This window comes from Varanus komodoensis, unplaced genomic scaffold (assembly GCF_004798865.1).
Source record: "Varanus komodoensis strain SLA01 unplaced genomic scaffold, ASM479886v1 scaffold3, whole genome shotgun sequence".
Classification (NCBI taxonomy): domain Eukaryota; kingdom Metazoa; phylum Chordata; class Lepidosauria; order Squamata; family Varanidae; genus Varanus; species Varanus komodoensis.
In genome coordinates, this window is record NW_025335761.1 from 57,074,828 (window position 1) to 57,095,326 (window position 20,499).

At 40.2% G+C, this 20,499-nt stretch overlaps 1 protein-coding gene across 2 annotated transcripts in view; it reads right to left on the minus strand.

Moving 5' to 3' along the window:
• The window catches only part of JAG2 (jagged canonical Notch ligand 2), a 119,186-nt gene that overhangs the window by 12,349 nt on the left and 86,338 nt on the right, over positions 1 to 20,499 (minus strand). Inside the window, exons 10-19 of one of the 2 annotated variants that reach the window (XM_044435589.1) lie at positions 14,806 to 14,919; positions 14,336 to 14,382; positions 12,733 to 12,906; positions 9,431 to 9,581; positions 8,766 to 8,930; positions 7,242 to 7,355; positions 6,271 to 6,384; positions 5,603 to 5,716; positions 4,096 to 4,212; positions 947 to 974 (exon numbers count right to left, since the gene is read on the minus strand). In XM_044435589.1, the coding sequence (XP_044291524.1) occupies positions 947 to 974; positions 4,096 to 4,212; positions 5,603 to 5,716; positions 6,271 to 6,384; positions 7,242 to 7,355; positions 8,766 to 8,930; positions 9,431 to 9,581; positions 12,733 to 12,906; positions 14,336 to 14,382; positions 14,806 to 14,919 (1,138 nt within the window). The remainder of the gene's footprint in view (positions 1 to 946; positions 975 to 4,095; positions 4,213 to 5,602; positions 5,717 to 6,270; positions 6,385 to 7,241; positions 7,356 to 8,765; positions 8,931 to 9,430; positions 9,582 to 12,732; positions 12,907 to 14,335; positions 14,383 to 14,805; positions 14,920 to 20,499) is intronic. The other variant, XM_044435590.1, reaches the window with a different exon arrangement.

The window sequence follows — 20,499 nt, forward strand, 5'->3', positions numbered from 1 at the left end:
AATTCTATAGTGATTAAAGATTATGGAAAACATTTTCTGGAATGTTTTGTTATGTGTACATAACATATTCTAAAGTCTCATCATTATACGTGAGGTAAGAGTACTGAAGAATCAGGGCCAGACTGTTCAAGAGGATGACCTCAAGCGGGGTTTCTACACATTCTGGAAGGGACCTTTTTATTTACCCATCATTTTAATAATTAAATCAATAATTTAAATGAAATCAACAACATTTTACACAGTCACATTTTCTTTTTTTCAGTTCGAATTGTTATTTTTGTTAGTTTTGAGTTGTTCTTACCAAATGTTTTAATTGTATTTTATATTATTATTTAATCTTTTGTAAGCCATCTTGAGGCCTGTGCAAAGGACAGGGTAAAAATGTTTTAAATAAAATAAATAAAGTAGTCAAGTAAGTTACATCAGATGACAGATATGCTTTTCAGTCCTTAAAATGTTATGATTAGTAAAAAATGAACATAGGGATCTTGGAGATACATTAGGCTCTACCAAATATATTACAAAATCTTTGTGCACTGTTATTTGCATGTCAGAAATACCTACTGCCAATATTGTAAAGCTTTCTATTTTGTGATTGCCTTGCCACTTCCTTTTCTTCTTTGAAACACAGATGCCAATACCTAGAACTTACTAGTTTCACTGGCTTTAGGAGGATTATTTAGGTATTATTTCTTTGGGCAAACTGTCTTCATAGAACCCATGCAACCACAAATCTTCTATTACCATCACTAAGCAAAAATCAAACTCCATGGGAGCATCCATTGACACAGCAGGTAAATTGCAAATAAATACAAGAAACATTCATTTAGTAAGACCTGCAACACTGTTAAGGAAAGAGGGAATATGAAGCCTTGATTTAAGGGATTGTTTGCATTTAACCACTGCATTAGGACATGTTGAAAAAGAATAATAATTGTGTACTTACCATGGATGTGGATTGCAGTCATTAATGTCTAAACAGAGAAGAGTAAAATGTATTTGACATGGAACTTGATTAAGCAGACTCACGAATACTTAATAACTAAGACATGTATGCTGGACCTTTTCATGTACAAAGTCTGTCTCCTGTTCAACTTCACTGGCAACAGCAACTCTGCAGTCAACCCATATATACAGGAGCACTGACATGGAATGGCCAGGTGATTTCAGCTAAATCCCCAAATATTGCTGAGCTTCATTATTTCTCTAAAATCAGAGGTTATGTCTCTTTTTTTACCAAAATGAATGAGTAGAGGAAGGGAGCAAAAACCACCCTCTCCCATGGCTTTCTTCTCCTAGACAGGCTTACTTCCAGCAATTGGCTGCACTTGGGTAAAATGGCTTCAGATACCTGAACATGGCAAGGTAAGACAGGGAGGTGCTTGCATTTCAATGCAGACAGGGTATATGGGAAGAGGAAGGGGAGAATGAGTAATATTTAAGCTTGCCAAGATTATCCAAACTTCTGCTAGCTGTTTACCTCTCTTTGATTCATGCTCACATTTACATTCACTGTTTCTTTTGAGCGAACAAAAAAATTGTGCAAAATAAACAGCTAGCTGATAGGATATTGCACAAACATCTTTGCCATATAAACTAAAATGCAGATGATTTTAAATGTGTACACTTCGCAAAAGTTGCATATTTTAGGTACATATTTTGTAAATGTGACTTTTTAGGGATTTGTGATAGTAAATTCCTGGACATCTTTAGAAGGGAAATTTTATTTATATTCATCACACTTCTATACTGTGCAATAAGCAAGATCTCTGGGTGGTTCACAACCATTAGTACTCCAACACAACTGGAGGGCAACAAGCTCGAGGAAGCTTAACGCTGCAGTAGTTGTGACAGCACTCACACAATTTAGTAACTATGTGAATGCATTCTTTGATGTTTTGCTGAAAACAGGCTGGGACTCGAAAGGAGTATTTTGCTCCTTGCTACAAGTTCTTATCCAGACTGGGTTCTCCCATGCGTTCTACTTACTCTAAAAGATCGTATAAGCTAATTGGGGTCACATCCACTTTGGCACTAAGGCACAACATGGAAATTTTATGTGGAAACGCTGTAATCCAATTAAGATTCCTTGTTTCTGGAAAAAGATATACTATTTCACTGCTTTAAATATATCAATGTTGGCACTGAAAATATTTGCTTATTGATTTGATTAGATTAAAGGCCACTCATTAGCATCATGCTCTCTGGGTGGCCATTACAATAATATTATCTAAAATAATGTAATTAAAATAAAATAGCTAACATAACATATACATAATCAACAATAATAAAACTTAAGTTAGTAAAGTAAAACTGGTGCAAGTTGATGTACAAATAATCTAAGTGGTGCCACAAATGTGCTGGAAAAGAAAAGTTTTAGTCACATGTCTAAAACTGAGCAGAGCAGGCACCTAAAGAATCTCTACAGTAATGCATTCCAAACTTGCTTAAGACTGGCTGAACTATTATCCCAGAAAAATGTCACTAAATATGTTCTGCTGCAGGCTCTATGGGACTGTCTCATAGGTGTTGCAAATAAATGTTAGAATGATCAACTTCTTCAAAAAGAGGACTGAGAAGTACTGTGTATACAGATCAGTCTTTTAAAAGAAATTCATGTGAACCCCAAAGCTTCTTGTCTCCAGCACAGAAAACCCAAAAGGACACATTCTCCCTGCTTTGCCTGCAAATCCGAAGGATGAGTCTTTCCTGTTTTAGCTTTGTCTAGTGATGACAGAAAGGAAACTCACTCCAAATTCATTAACATTCTTTTCCCTGGTTTCCTGTGGTTGCACCCATCACCTGCCTACGCCCCACAGCCTTGTTGGCTCCTAACTGGCATAAATCCTTCAATGCTCTAATTCCCCTCTCCTGGGTTAAATCATCCTGGAGAAAGGGAGTCCATTAACTATGTTATGCTGTCTCTCCAAGGATACCCCTTTTTCCTCTAACAGTGCTGTTGGCATTATGTAAATCAGTTTAGGATAGGATTGTTTAAGTACTGTTTTTCATCCTCTCCTGCTTATTTCTTCAGGTCTACTGATTTTAAACAAACAATTAGTATTAACTCACCCTTTTACCCAGCCCACATATATGTCCTACTGATTTGGGCCTAAGATATTCTGGAATACACTACAAGTTTTGAAGGTGAAGGAAGCGGAGTCCCTGGCTAGCAAGAATCTGAAGGGTTTGCTGAAAGCATTTATTTTCCCAATTTAATATAAATGATAAGTTCTGTGCTTTTTTCTCACAAAGACCTACATGTTATTAAAGGAGGAAATGGTGTCTGCCCACTTGCACAAAAAGCAACAAAGCATGTTCAAACTTGGTCCACTCTAAAGGCTAGGCCAAGGTAAAAAGGCCTTCATATGGCAGTCACTTTTAGAAATACAGGAGATACATAATATATCAGTGGGGGGATCATAAATCTATTTCTAAGAAATGGACTTTCAGGTTCCTTTTCTAGAAATATGCCATACAAGTCTTTTATAACTTTTCTAAATATCCCCAAGTTATTTCCCACTTTATTTCTATGTGTGTGGTTACATTTTTAACAATCCCCCAATTGAGAAAGAAAACAGTTTAAAATGCTCTGGAGTATCTGCTGAATCAATGATAGCAAAAAATAAATTTGCAGGTACCAAGGAACACTCCCCCACATAATTCCCCAACAGTATCTACCACCTTTTAAACAATAGCCCGCCCTTCTTCCTGCAACCATTTCAGGTAGAAGAGAGCAATCATCACAATTTACAATGAATGGAATTAACAACTTAACCAAGACAGATGCTATTAAAGATAATTTCAAAGCAGAATTAAGGATTTAGTCTAGATGTAACATTCTGTGCATGTTCTATCTTGAGCCACTAACTGAAATTCAGCCACACCTAAGAAAATCAGTATATCGGTATGCTAGTAAAATCCCCAATGCAATACACTTAGGGAAGCTATTCTAAGATGACATATAGCACAGTCTCTGCAAATCTTGTAATGCAGACTTACTATGCTAAGCATTTCTGTCCTACCAGTGAACCATATTCTGAAGTTCAGGCATTTATAACTCTTAGTCTAACATAAAGAAGAAAGCATACTTACTCTGAGTGCAAGTACGCCCTTCCCAACCTTCTTTACAAATGCAAGAAAAGGAATCTCCACTGCCAATGCAAGTTCCACCATTCAAACAAGGGCTAGGAATACAGCTGCTGTTCTTAGCTTAAATAGAGGAAAAAATGTTTTCAAAGCAAGGGATTTGGACATGAAAATTCAGCTGACCTCAACTATGAATCTTATTAAAAACAAATTAATCTCAACTTTTAAGTTTTTAATCTGACATTAGAACAAAACAATAAAGAAAACAAAAATAATTAATTACCAGCTGAACTCATGGCAAAAGTCTGCCCCTTCCCTGTTACCTAAGCCATATTTCCACTTATACATAGTAATGTAACTAAGCATTCTCCTCACTGTCTTTATTATCGTATGTCAACATGGTTTTGAGTTAGTTTTATCCAAGAAAATGACTTAGAGTAAGCAAATTCAATCTGCTGTAGATGGGGTTGCACTCTCCTTGAAGGAAGAGGTTGGAGCTTTGGGTGCCCCTTAAGCTACCTTTGTCACTTGAGGCTCAGGCAGGTTCAGTGGCTCAGAAGGCCTTCCACCAGCTCCAACTGGTGACTCAGCTATACCCTGATTTGGACAGAGATCTATGCTAAACTAGATTATTGCAATGCACTTTACATGGGGCTGCCCTTGAAAACCGTTTGGAAGCTGTAGCTTGTGCAAAACATGACAGCCACACTAATAACAAGGACCAGGCAGCTGGATCATAGAACAACAATTCTGGTCCACTTGCACTGGCTGCCTATATGCTTCTGAGCCCAATCCAAGGTGCTGGTTTTAACCTATAAAGCCTTACATGGCTTGGAAGCATGGTAATTGATGAGACACCACCCCTGACTTTCATCTACCCAGATACTATGATCAATTTCTGGGGTCTGTTTCCAACTGAGGGAGGCTCAGTTGGTGGCAACAAGGAGAAGGGCCTTTTCAGTGGTGGCCCTCCAACTGTGGAATGAGCTCCCCACTGAGACCTGCCTGGTGCCAACTTTACAATGTTTCTGGAGCCAGGTAAAGACTGTCTGCTTCTACAGGGAATTTCAATTAGTCTACTGGGGCTTGCTAGTTGATAAAGAGCTAGATTTAAGCTTTTTTTCAAGATTTTTGTTTTTATTATGTTTTAATATGATGCATTTTAGATTATATTTTAACTGTGCTTTTGCAAACTGCCCAGAGAGCATCAGCTATTGGGCAGTATAGGAAAATAAACAAACAAATGCTTAAAAAAAATCCCAATTTCCTCACTCAGTCTGTCAAAACTGGTTTTAATTTTACATCAAAGTAGCTCACTTAGACATAAACAAATATAAACAAAACCCTTTCCTCTACAGACCATTACAAAGTAAGCATGCTTTCTCCAGACCACTAAATGAGGCAGAGAAAAGACAAAACACAGATTGCTTGTAATTATCCTATTGAGCAAGGTAGCTGTATCCAAATCTGAAACCAAACCAGCCACCCATTACTGAGCAGATTAAGTGCTTACCAATGTTGCAAGTGCTTCCTTTCCACTCTGGAGGACAAGAACATCTAAAAGTATCACCATCATCATAGCACGTCCCTCCATTGGTACATGTATTTGCATCACACTGGTACTCACCTAAAGGTCATGAAGACAAATCTGAGTAGCTGATCACATATACTTTTTTTTTATTTTAGGAGTTAGTGCTGGATTTGTGCATTAAATAGGAAAGGGTACACTACTGTGGTATTGTACAGACCCAACTTCCTGGGTGTTTTGAGCAAAGGTGCTGTGGCACAATTGGGTAGCATACAAATGTTATAAATAAATAAATACAAGCAAGGGGCTTTTCTGGGTAGCCTGGGGTTAAAACAAACCACACAAGCAAATACATTACAAGTAAATTACCTAATTATTACCTGTGAAAGATTTTTAAAATTCGAAAGGGCAGTTCAAACTTTTGTAGGATAATACTATCAGAAGCTTTAAACTCTTCATTTTGATATTACAAGGTCATTTCAAACTCATGAAAGTCATTCAACATGTTGTGCCAAATTTTGAAAGAAGGCAGACAATTATTTGACTTGTTTGTCCACAACTTCCTTCATCAAATCAACTGTGCAATACTTCAGCATTTCCTTTCCAACTTCTGATTATTTTAAGTAACACACCACCACCCAGAACACACTCACTTGAATGACATGTTTTTCCTTTCCAGCCATCAGTACATTCACAGTAAAAGTCATTCTCTAAATCGATGCATCTGCCTCCGTTGTGACATGGATTTGGAGAGCAGTCATTAACATCTAAAAAATTCAAAAATAAAATACCTTAGCAACAGATGTACAGGTTTTCAAAGAAAACTACTACAAGACAGAGAATAATCTCATCTGCTGAAATTGCAGAAGCAGCTGAAGACTGGCTTTATAATCATTTAATCATAAGAAACATCTAACAAGCCAAGTTGAGCTGTATGCCACTAGTCTTTGATCTGGTTTCAAATTTTACCTTAGCAGTAGACTGCTTTGGGCAGTCACACTCATGTTCTGGCCTTCCAACTATTAGCCACCAAACCACAGGAAGACAATTTTGCTTAAAGCCATGAAATATATGGGACCAACTAAATTAGAGACCCATTGATTTAAAAGGACTCAACTATTTCTAGATCAAAGCATCATTCTGCCTCACAAAGGCATTGTGAAGACATAACAGATGAGAGTGCAAAGGATTTTAATACCTAAACACATGGGACAGCCATAAAGCCATGATTCTGGAAACATGGTACACTTCTGCTACCCTGTGAATTACATGGGAAGACTTCTGCTTCACATGCAGAAGATGAGAGGTTGAATTCCTACCCTCTTGCAATACTAATGGATTTAACTTCTGTCTGGAACAGTGGAGGGCCACTAACACTCAGTGGACACAACACTCGTCTACACAGACCAATCGATTGACAATTCCTTTTAAGATCATGCACTCTGGACCTTTGACAGATAAAAACAAATTAATCCAGCTTTAAGAATTAAGGATACAATCCTAAATATAATTCCCTCAACTAATCATCAAATAATGCCTGTGTAAAACAGACTTATGACTGGGTTGCAAGTGAGGATAAGACCCTTTAGCTACTGCCACCATGCTAACATATAATTATACTCACTGTTGTCACACAGTTTTCCTTCCCAGCCACTCCGGCAGAAACATCTGAAATTGTTGACCTCATCTATGCAAGTCCCACCATTCTTGCAAGGATCTCCAAGACAGTCGTTGATATCTTAAGAACAACAATGTACAATTTATTTATTGCAATAAAGTAAAACACACCATGACTGTGTGTACAACTAAAATGTTGTGAAAAAGCTTTGGAGATGCTCCTCTTGTTTCAAGATAAAACTGGACAGATTTATGAAAGACTGAAATGTGAATTACTCTTTTGCTTTGTTTGGGGATATAGAGCTATTCTTCTGAGTGTTCAGTTTCCATCTAACTTAGGAAGGTTCTATTACCATCACAGAAGCAAAAGAAACTCTCCCACTTAAAGATGGGAGTATCATACTGGACAGGATTCCTGCTTTGGTGACCTCTTTAAGGAACATCTAGCCTATGGCTATCACTTCTATGAGCAACCTGGACTTTGCTTTATCAAGCTACTCCTTGTCTGTCCGGGCATTTCTAATATCACAAGTCTGGATCACTCCATCCAGCTTTCTGTAATTTAGAAAATATGGGTCAATTTGTAGGTGAATCATATAGATTAGAATAAGGCTTGTCAGACTAGCTAGTGGGCTTGGTTTTTCACCAAGTAAAACCAGATACAAAATAGCTACATGAGGGGAGATGGTGCCTCAATGCCTATATGTGCTCAGCCCAGGAATTTGTTTTCATACTTTAAAGTTCTGTATATACATGAAATGTCCTGGTTTTTCCACAAGCTCCTTTGGTTACGAGAATCTTTTTGATGCTGTTAAGTTACTGGAAATGGGAAACTTTTGCCAATCTATAAGAAGTTAGGCAAAAGATCTACCAATAATCATCCAAAGATCAGTCTATGTGCCTACCCGGAGGCAGGGGAGGGCATTAAACTACAGGGCCTTCTGTTATTTTCTACACTCACAAGTTATGTTCACCTTGAATATCGTAAGCAGTCATTTGAGTGTGAATTGCCTAAGTGGTACCCATACACTACTTTAAAGCAGGAATGAGCATCTGAGGGAGTTATTAACCCCCACAGACTGCATCCCCCTTTTCACAGCACCATTTTCAAACAAGCTAACTTTGACCTTTTCAGCACCCCATAGCTGCTAAAGAGGCAATTGGCCCGGGGGAGGGGGGTTGGGGGGGCTGGTTTTCAACTATGAACAGCTTAAAGAAGAACAGCTTCCTGTAAACATCTCCCCAAGTGATCATTGTCCAATGGACCTTTCCATAGATCATGAATGAGCAGCCATCATTTAATGGTTTGCATTACATCATGCTTGATAAGACACCTGCTCATTTCCTGCAAATGCAGTTATTCATAGAAACTGTCAGCCATGACCAAGCTTTGCATCTTGTACCAATGACCTAGCTCTCAATCCCATTAGGTACCTAAATTCTCACCCTAAATAGTTTAAAGGTAATGTTCTTTAAGTCAAGTCTAAGCTTTAGTACGTTCTTTTTAATAAAACAGTTTTCTTCTACTTACTTTCATGGCAGTACATTCCAGTAAAGCCCTCCTCACAGGCACAAGTGAAATTGCCTCCTGCTTGACTGACACATTGTCCATGAGGCCCACACACACTGGAGGAGATTAAGCGGATGCCTTTTTGGGTAGCATTCGTGAAGACTTCTATTGTACAGCTGTCTATTACTAAGAATAAGATAGGACAGGTTTAAAATGCAAACATAAAACCTACATATTGGGTAGAAGTCCAGTATTGAAAAGAGTGGCTTTTTAGTTCTTGGTGCATGGATATTCATTTAATATTTAAATTTTACTAATATTTTGGAGAAAAAAACTTAGGCATTTTATCATAACTTTCTTATGCTAAAAGATGCATATTATATACAAAGTGTTAGCAAGCAGATTTGATCATGTAATCTAGATTAGGCCATGTGATAAAAACACACAGCAGCTTTATTTAAGGGGTAGGTGAAGAAAAGGCTATGTACACCCCACACATTTATTTTGCTCAAGAGGCCTGATAAGCTATAGTTTTTTCTTTCATCATTTGGTTCTTGTCTGTTCGTCATACCAATTTAAAAAATTGATCACATGATCATTTCTGTTGCAATGCACATGCACATTCCCAGATGGCTTTTAAGTACTTCTGTATTATAAAGCAGACATTTTAGAGGACAGGAGATTACCTTTACAAGAATTATTTTTACAGTGGTCCTTGAGATGAGAGCAGTTCTTTCCATCATAGTCATCAGAGCAAGCACAATAATAATCTTCCCTCAGATCATAACATTTAGCACCATTTTGGCAAGGGTTAGGCTTGCAGAGATCAATATTAATCTGCAAAAGGTTTAGACAACATTGGTTGAATTGTTCTAAAATATGCCAACAGGAAATGTTGCAGATTCAGAAGGCTAACACTTGTCATAAGATACCTCAGCTTTACAAATTAGCTGTGTATGCTCAGGAATGGATTTCAGTGACAGGTGTATTCTGAAATCCAGCTTGTTCCTATTTAAATCAGAGCAGCAGAACTCAAATCCCTAGGAGCTTTTGAATATTCCAGGAGAGGTACTGCCTTAAACACACACACACATCGAGAGCAAGGATTGTTTTTAACCCATTCCATTAACTCCCTTGTCTACTTTGCAACCTCTACTGTGCTCTCTTCTTTCTTCTCTCCACACCAGACCAGGTCTTAAAGCTGGTATGCAATTTCTCTGAACAAGTCACAAGGCAGATATGAAACAAAGTTTGCCTGTAGAATTCATGGCAGCTCACAAGTCCCCCTCACCAGCCTTTACCAGGCAAATGTAACACAGATAAAATCCATTTAGTAATTCAAAGACACATATTTGGCAGAACTCCCAAGAAACCTACTCTATGTACAAGTACCTTCTGTGCAAGATCACATATTGTTTTAAAGTAAAGTGCTGAAGTAGCCTTTGGAGAACTTAGCAGGGGATTGAATCTTCCAAGTACTTTAGAATGCTTATGTTACAAACACAAACAGGCTTTTAAAGTACTCTCTCCCATGCAAAAAGCTGCATATGTATTTGGAATGTGTCTCATTTTAAGAACTGGATACAACCCTTCCATTTGCTCATCAGCTACTTGAGGTTTTTTTTTTTTTAAGGAACCCTTCTATATCTTTTCTTTTGTCCATATGCAGCAAGCAGGTTTTGCAGTTTAGGTTCCATGAATGTGCACATTTAAACAAGGTGGTTTAGAGCTGATTTGTTACCATCATGATGATGAAAGTGCCAAATTTAAACAAGACTTGTACCATGTAAACCTTTACACAGACAAATCCTTTTAAGGAAGCAGCTAATCTCAATACAGTTGCTTTGTGTCAACTACGTTTGCTTTAAAGTAACATCTACCTGTCAGCAGGGGAGACACAGCATAACCATGGCATCTATCGGATAAAGATTCGCTACTTTGGGGGATGGGTGAGTGAAAGAGAGACACATTCACTATCATTTTCCCTATGGCTTAGACCTTCAATGTTATTTTGGAGTTGAAACAGCCTCCAGCCTCCCCTGGATTTAAAACTATTCTTTTTTTAAAGAGGGAAGCTATGAAAAAAGTTGAGAGAATTCTCTTAGCCCTATCAGGCATCCCCCATTTGTTTCCTTCTATTGGTGCAGGTTTCCCTTTTGCAGCTCTGTTTCTGTAATGGGACGAAAAAGCTTTTGCAACAGGAGGTAGGCACTTCCTGAAATACTAAGGGCATGATGCCAAATTCCTTCGTTATTCATCTGATAACCCAAAGTTATAAATCACAGCAGCAGCCAGACCTCAGTTTGCAAATAAAAACCTACCAAACTGCATTGTGCAGAGTTGGACCACTGGTCCACCTAGCAGATACTAGTGAGAAATACCAGCAGTGGGTCTCTGAAGTTTTCAGCTGGATTCCTTCCTAGCCATGCCCGGATATGCCAAAGATTGAACCTGGAACTTTCTGCATGAAAAGCAAGTACTCTGCCACTGAACTAGAAATAGATCTCCTGCCATTTATGCCCCAATACATTTTTCCCCTTCATTATCTTTATATAACCTATAAATCCTATGAACAATCACAGAAGTCAAGTGAACGAAACTCCTCTGTATGAATCCTTAATAAAACATAAGAGAATCAAGGGCAGTCTGGAGCTTCCAGCAAGTGCTGGAAAGCTTGTGTGATATATAGGAACAGAATGTCCTCCTACCCACTGGATCCTTCTAAATAGGGTTCTCTCCCACTCTGGGATGAATAGGGCACACACCTCAAAGGTTATCTGAACAAACATCTCAGCTTTCTGGATGACACAGCAGGCTGATCCACTAACTAATAATTGTCTACTAGCAAAAGAGAAGGGATTTCAAATCTCTGTTTGGAAACAGCTGTTTGCTACTCAAGAGATGTGCTATATAGTAGCTTGTCAATGCAGTTTGTTCATCTATACAGGTTAACATTATGGGGAAATCTGTACCTCTTTAATGAAGAATCTGTCATCGACAAAACCCAAGAACAGAGCATAAATCAGTCATTCCACTTTGAAAAGGGGAAACTATGTTACCTATCAATGGACACATTGCAGTACAAAACTTTTGTGCAAATACTCTTATTCAGTGCACACACACACATTTTTGTTTTTGCACACAGGCATTTTAAAATGTGAAAACTCATCTCTAACCTATAACCTTTAACAGGATAATGGAATAAACACATAAAAAGGAATACTTATATGTATTCTTTCAGCACTATGTAGTTTCATATTCTAAATATAGTAAGAGTAGGGATGCTCTCCTGTGCTTGCCAGATTTCTTTCCCACACTCTGCCCTGGCCAGGAAGCAAACTAAGCTGAGTTCATGTCCACAAACACTTGGGAACACCGGCAGATTCTTTGTGCAACGTATCCCAAGTACAAAGTGTGCAAAGCCTGCAAGTCACGCATGTGGAAGAACTCCACTTGAACTTGCTTCCTGCAGGGCATACACACAAGCACTCAGCATGATGGGAAGACTTAGGGAAGAGGAAAAGCAGGTCAGAGTCCAGGGAGCCAAGCTGAGAAAATCTGACAAATTTCCACCCTCAAATCAGATTCCTCCACACACCAAAAGGGGTCTCTGTCTTTACCTCCCCTGCACCCCCAGCCTATAGTGATGGACAACTCATGAATCAAAACAATGAAGTAGAGCCCAGGAGATGGCATATAGCTGCAACCTCACCCAGCACTTCACAGTGCATTCAGTGCCCTGGTAAAAGTGCTTTTTAAAAAAGGAGAGGGATGCTAGTGACTCTAGCCAGTCCTACTGTTGTCCCAGCATGCCCGGCTGCAAGGCTCCTAGTGCACACTAAGTTTGCTTGTTTACACGGTGCAGTATGTGAACAACTTATATTAATCTACAATGCCAAAGCCTCGGATCTTTCCAATTTCAGTTTTGTATAGCATTTCTTTCCAGAATTCTATCCATCAAGGATATTAATTCCAGAGCTGCCTTCACCTCACAGAATTCTCCTGAGAAGCCTTGTGGACATAGACAACGGAATCCATTGACCAGGTTATCACAGCGACCTGCATTTTGACATGGGTTGCTCATGCATTCATCAATTTCTGTTTCACAGTTCTTTCCTGTAAAACCATGCGGGCATATGCAATGATATCCATTCACTTCATCCTAAAGAAAAAAAATGAGAGGAGTATTCATTTTCAGGGGGTGCTGCAAATTAACTTTTATGCACAGTAAAAGGACATCCTTCCACATATTGTTTTTAAAGACAGAAGCAAGGGATGGACCCAACAGTACTGGAAGATCTTGAATTCATTATCCTACAGCTTTAATCCAGACTCATGGGCACCACCTGATAATGTCTGGTTAACTACAGTTAAAAGGCTATGGATTAACATGAGGTTTATTATTCCAGGTTAATCTCTAGAGCTTTGTTTTTTAAAGGAAAAAAAAAAAAAAGGAACACATTTCCAACCATCTACTACAGAGCCTGATGTCATAGAGAAGCTGCATACCAGAGTAAGAAGATCAGCAGTTCAATGTTTGAATGTTTAGAATTCTTGGACAAATGCCATTTGGTACAACTACTTAATCAGTTTGCTCCAAAGCAAACTATGAACATTTCAGTGCGACAGTTCTTCCTGTTTGCCATCCAAAATTGCTTATATGGACTGCACTTCAGACACTCTACTTAAAACTTTCATTAAAAAAAAGGGGGGGGGGGGCGGTTGGCCACAATATTGCTCGCTAAGCCCAACTGCATAAGCAATGGGGAACATATGAAGCCAGACCTTCCCCAAGGTATGTTAGAACTCTTCTCTGAAGTTCTATTTTATATGTCTTACATATCTTACAACAAATATCTTGTATTTCAAGTCAATCAACAGCCTTCTTGTTTACAAAAATGATAAGGTGGACAGAGGAGAGTGAAGACCGTATTTCCACCCAATTTCTTTTTTCAGATGTAAGCCTCCTCCAAACTGATAGACACTTAACAACAAACCAATAAAAGAAATGCATTTTAATGAACTACTTGGACATAATCCAGAAAAGTTACAAACAGAGGGTCTTCCAATTTCATTAGAAGAGTTAATCATGTCCTTACATTCCTCCAACTGAAATTAAAGGAAGCTAAGTGCTCAGCTAAGCTAGCTCATGTCATGTGTATTTAGATTTCTTTTTTTCATTAACTAACAGTAGTCTCTCACCAGTGTAACTTTCATTCCCTTGAAACAGAATGAACAGTATACGCTGTTAGAAGGCCATCAAACACAGATTTACGTAGGCTTCCTGTATCCTTTAACCTACTATTAGCAATAAATAGGCAATTTAAATAAATTGTCATATTCAATTTGAGGTAATGCAAAGCTCAGGGGAAGAGCAGCTGAAATATTTTATGTTGCCTACAAGTACAGAGCCTATTGGCTATTCATGAGGAGCTACTTGTTTGTATATTGTCACAGGAACAGAAGATCGGGATAGGACTGGGTAAGAATTACCAAATTTGGTTATTAGTGATCTTTGCCTTGCAGTATTTGAATCTGAAGTGGTAGCTTAAAAACAAAACAAAGTAAAAAAAACAACAACTCAGTCTTACCTTACAAGTGCCTCCATTTTGACACTGCCCATGACAATCATTAATATCTAGGAATAAAACATGCAAAGCGTTAAAATAAAAGATTGGAAATGAAAAGACTGAACACTAATGAATAACATCCTTTCATTTCATATGCTCATCTGATGTTTTCTGGAGGAAAGGAAATACATGCTTTGAAAGAGTCGAAACAATCATTCCAGGCATTATGCAACAAGATGCTGTATGCAAGTTTTCCACAAGACAAGAGCTCCCAAGCTACTTTCAGTTAGTTCATTCCAAAAGCTAAGGCTTTAGATGCAAGGAAATATTTGCTAAAGAAGTCACCATACAGAGTTCTTTGGAAGGCTTAAAAGTTACATTTAGAAATGATTGGGAAGCCTTAAGTTAGCAATTAAGAACTATGTTCTGTTTTAGTCTAGAAATAAAACTCTTTTAGGGTCAAATGTATATACTCGAGATTAAATACTAACTGATGTGACAATTTACTCCTTTCCATCCTGGAATGCAGTCACAGTAATATCCACCAATAAGATTTTTGCAAGAATGAGCATTAAGACAACGTTTCCCTTCACACTCATTAGCATCTGTGAAAGAAGAGAAAGAAAAGCAGAGAGTAAAGAACAAACCCAGAAAGTCTGCCCTTGCACCAAAGCAAAGCTTTCATGCTTTCTAAATATCAGCTACATGTCATCTGCTATACTGATGCATGTTTGCTGATATTTTCAACATGCATGCCGTATCCTTTTCCCTAATAAAATGTTCAGATTTTTAAATCATACAAAAATTCATTGAACAGCTAAAGCAGAGGGAGGGAGTGAAAGCTGATCTTCACAAGTTACCTCACCATGTCTTTGAAGACTGGCAAGTTGCTTACCTGTAACTGTTGTTCTTTGAGTGGTAATCTGAGAATTTGCAGAGATGAACTCTGTGACTGTTCCCAGGGAGATTTAATACTACTGTTTTGGTAGACTCCCCCATGATTGCATCCATATAAAAGGAAGGGGCTCCTGCCATTTTCCTTAATTTCCAATGAGACCACCCAGTGACCTCTGGACCAAGGGAGGATCAGTTGTACTGACCCTACATTCAGCAAAGGAGTACCATTCCTGCATTTATGAGCAGAGCCATAAGGGATGGTACTAGGAGAAAACCAGTACTAATTTCACACTCAATAAAGTAGTATTATACCCACAAAAGGAAGGGAAAAACCAGGAAGACATAGACAAACATAGATCGCTACAATGCTCACAACACCCACTAGAGTAGACAGGTGGGTTGTGTGAATACACAGATGACCATTTGAAGAACAATAGTTACAGGTAAACAACTTGCCTTTCTTCTTTGTGGACTCTCTGCATCACACATATGGGTGCTTAGCAAGCTTACTCATACACGGCTAGTGGGGCAGTGTCATCATCTAAGTATTGCTGATAAGACTGCTCTCCTGAGAGCAGAGTTGGCTCTGGCTCAAACATTGAGATGATAATGCATGACAAAGGTGGATGGAGTCAACCATGTTGCAGCTTTGAAGAGGTCTGGGTAATGGGATGCCTGCATGCAAAGCTGCCATCACTAGGGTCATGTGTGCTTTAGGTCACACTAGGAGCTGCAGCCCAGATAGCTCGTATGTGTAATTGTTCATATGATGCAGCATGAAAGCCTCTGTGGCAAAGGAGGCTGACCCTTTGCCTTGCCTCCATAGCAAACAAAAAGTTTGGGGGATTAATGAAAAGACTCAGTTCTCAAGTGGCAGAATGCCAACACTCTGTGCACATACAGGGTAAGAAGAGTAGATGCTATAAGGCTGGACAGGGATGGGAAGAAAGCCAGTAAAATGTCATGGTTTAAATGAAATAGGGATACAACATTGGGTAGAAAGGAGGGATTCAGACAGAGTACTATCTTGTCATGATGGAAGACAAGGCATGGAGGATCCATCCGTAGGGCACAAAGCTGGCTAGCTCATCAAGCAGATATGTGTGCTATCAGTTCTGGAACATGACATAGAAGGAGGAAATGGCTGCTTGGTGGACTCTGATGGATCATCCCTTTAGGCAAGCTGAAATAAACTAGCTAGATACAGAAGAATCTCTTGGGATCAAATCTTACAAAGGCTTTCCACTTTGTCTTGTATGATTTCCTGGTGATCAGCTTCAGATACACGTTTAGGATGGGGTTCATTGCTTGTAGAGAAGAGACTGTACCTGTCCTGGTCCATGTAGTCAGGTAAAAGGTTTGAATGTCTGGATGAAGAATCACCTTGTGGGATCAGGTTTGGTATCAGTGGGAGCAGGATATAGTTCCCCTTGAAGAGGTTGAGGAACCAAGTGAACCAAGGCTGTCTTGGCCACCAGAGGGTGATCATGATGCAATCTGTTCAGGTTCTGATTTCATTTGCTCCTCTTGAATGCTGAGACTCCTCCTGCTGAGGGAGTCTCTAGGCTGTTGTCAGCCCCAGTGATGTGGATGGCTGTCAAGGTGATGCATCTGCTGATATACCAGTCTCAGATTTGAATGGTGAGGCATGGTAATGGAATTGCTCTTGCACTTCCCTGTTATAGAACACCATCGTGGTATAGAAACAGAGCAAGTCAGAAGGGGCATCCCGGGCCATCTAGTCTGACCTCTGGCTCCAGCATCTATCATTACCAGAAATGACAGCTTTGGAATCAGATATTCCAATGATATTCCCTTGGGGAGATTGGTATAATGGGTCCTCCAGGAGAGTCTGGAACAGACTATAGCAGACATCCAGAAATCCTTTTGAGGGTGGTGGACTGCTGGGATGAAGAAGTGGACAAACCACAGTTGCAGTGGCCACATCTGGAGTCTGGCCAAGGTACCTACAAAGTTGCTGTAGCGAGACCAAGAAGCCACTGAATCTGGAGCGCCGGCACTGCACATTGCTGCTTTAGCTTAGAGACCCTGGGAGATATGCTACCACTTTGATGGTGTTGATGCATGCCCCAATGAAAATGATAGGCTGGGAAGGGGGAAGAAGAGATTTTTCTGAGGTTATACAAAGGCCCAGTCTCTCCAATGGACTGCACGTGGAGTGAATCACTGCCACAAGCTCCAATCCAGCTGGTGCTACCAGCAACCAGTCATCCAGGTATGGATATACCTGGTCTTTCCATTGATGAAGCTGAGCACACACCATGGCCATACACTTTGTAAAAGTCTCAGGGGAAGTAGAAACTCCAGATGGTAGAATAGAAATTTGGGAAGTCTCTCTCCTGACTTGGGAAAAAAAAAATCTGTGGCAAGGTGCTAGAGATGTAGAAATAAGTATCCTTGAGGTCAACTGATGCAAACCATCCTCCCCATTAAAGGAGGACCAGAAAGCATTGTAACTTACAGAACTTTTTAGGAGAGATTAAAAAAGTTAAGATCTCTTAGGTCCAGGATTGAACAAAAGCTTCCATCCCGCTTTAGTAGGAACGAGGAACCCCCAGTAAGTAGAAGAGGCAGATTTCTGCTCAACTGCCCTCTTTGATAGGAGCAAGTGAATCTCTTCCATTAGTGAAGATGCAGGCATTGTGACCACAGTACCAATGGGCAGGAGTGCTTCAAATTCAATCCTGTACCCTCTCTGGATGATAGCCAGCACCAAAGTGTCTGATATGATTGTGTGCCACACAGGCAAGTGGGGAGAGAGATGGTCCTGAAAATCAAAATCAGAGGAGAGTGATATGGAGAGGCATGGACCAGCCCCTAGAGAAAGCCATCACATCCTTCCTTGTCCTTGTACGTCCACCTTTGGCCATGGCAGTACCAAATGTCACTGCATTTCCTCCTATTAAAAGGAGGTTGTTGTTGGCACAGTGTCGTGTCTGTTTTGAGACAGGGGAAAGAGAAACTTCCTTGCCCAAACCACTTATGCGGCCTAGTAGTGGGGGAGTGGAAGAACCCCATTGTCTTGTGGTTGTCTCTTTTGGATAGGATACTGTCTATGTGCTCATCCGTCTTTGCATTGAAAAGCCCATCCCATCAAAGGGTAGGTTGTTGATATATAGGCCGACCACCTTTGTGAGACCAGACAAGCGTAGCCATGCATGCCTCCTGAATGCCACCATGCTGATGGTGGGCCCACAGTCCTTGGGCCCACAGTCTACCTGATGCCCGGCAGTGTTGATCTGTATCCTTGAGAGGCACACTGCCTTATTCAGGAATACCCCGGTGCAGGCCCATTGTTCTCCTGGTAGATAGCTGCAGAGGAAACCCAGCTTCTCCCATCAGAACTGGTACCTTGCCATGGTGGCCTAGTAATCAGCTAGTTTTAGTCCCAGGGATATTGAGGTATAGATATGCTTTGCAATGGTATTCAGGCAGTGTCCTTCAACAGCTGATGGGGTGGCGGGCTGGCAATGCAAACTTCCTTGAGCTGATTCAACCACCACAGAGTTCGGCTTAGGGTGTTGGAAAAGGAAGGCCACATCCTTCTCCTGCATGTGGTACAGTCTCTCTCTCAAAGCTTTTAAATTTTGCCTTACCTTTCCAATATTTTGAAGCATCTTTTTCTTTCAAATCCTCATGATTTTTCTTTGCTTACCATTTTTTCTACTCTCCCTCCAAAAATTATATAGACACCAAACAAAGAAAGTCTCTCTGTCTCTGTGCCTAGCCATCTTCAAGTGTTCTTTTCTCCCTCTACTTGCCTTTCTACCTCTTAGCATCAAGCTCCATCCTGTAAATGTGTCCGCTGTGACACCAAGATGCTCTTGACTGATGGGTATTCTTTGTCTCTCCTATGCCTTGGCAAGGGACAGACTGTAGATCAATGCCCACATTGCCAGGTCTTTTCTAAGTAAGCCTGTAAGCAAAGGGCCTACTGTGTCAACACAGGATTGAACAAGTCCTTCGCATGGCTGAAGCCTTGGGCTAGCCTAAGTCTTCTTGACCATCTATGGTGTTCTCTCTGGCAGATCCATGCCATCTGCCACAACCACTGCTCCCTTGGTGACTCTCCTGGTGATGCCTTCACCAGCCCCAAATCTGGGGAAGATGGTGAAGCATAAAAAGGCCAAGAAGCTGGCCAAATGGGAAAAAGTACATTCCAAAGACCCTGTGGTACCGAAGTCTAAGTGGCACCAAATGGAGCCATGCCTGTTACTACCCACCATGGAACCGCCTGTGGGTGCTTCTTTTAAATTACTGGGGCCAGTACCAGTACCAAGACCTAAGCTCATCTCAACACTGGTGTCAGAGAGAGAGATTAGGAATGCACCATTAGGTACCAAGGTCTGCAGGGAATGTTCCCACCCAATTTATTTTTTAAGCCATTACTATACCATTTGATTAGCACAGCCTTCTCAGAAAGGAGAATTTCTGACTGGGACAGGCATTTGGTTTCACAGGTACTGCAACTGTACCAGGGCTTCTTTGATCTGTGGGGTCTGTACCATCAAGGACCCAAGTGTGATCCCTTGTATGGCATGGTGTACTGCCCTGGTATTTTTGGGGAGTGTGAATAAATCGCTGAAATGCCACTGCTCTGTCTCTTGATATCTTCCTGGCCTGTTTCTTCAGCCCAAGAGCTCTTCTGTGCCACAGAACTGCCTGCGCCTCCTGCACCAGCCTTCAGCTTAACCATTCCTGTACCAACTCTCTCCAACACATCTTCACTGATGGATGTTGAGGATTAGAACAGGAACAGGAGGGAACAGGAAAGAACTTCCTGAGGAAATGGAGGCAGTTGAAAAACTGACAGAAAATGGTGGGAACCCTTCTCTTTTATAGACGCAGGGTAGAGGAAGAGTTGCCACCAAAATGCTTTTAGCTATTAAATCTACCTGGTAACAAGCTCCACATAGATGCAGTGCCCATACGTGTGTGCACAGAGACAACAAATAAGAAAGTGAACAATTTTAGTTAAGGGGGACTGTGAAAAGCAGAGGGTATTTTTGCAGTACCAATTTTCCAACTGGCAGTATAATTGTGAATTAAGTAGAACACATATCCAGCATGGAGAACCTCTAGGAACAAAAGAGGCAAGAAATGCAGCATTCAAAGGAATGGATAGGTTCCTCCATATTCTCTACAACATATTGCAATATATGGATATGCAGCCAGAAATCTCTCATGCTGGAGTTCAGCCAATCTGGTTATCATGTTTAGGCCAAATGGCCTATGCTTGTTACCTCACTAATTGGTTTTCCCTACTG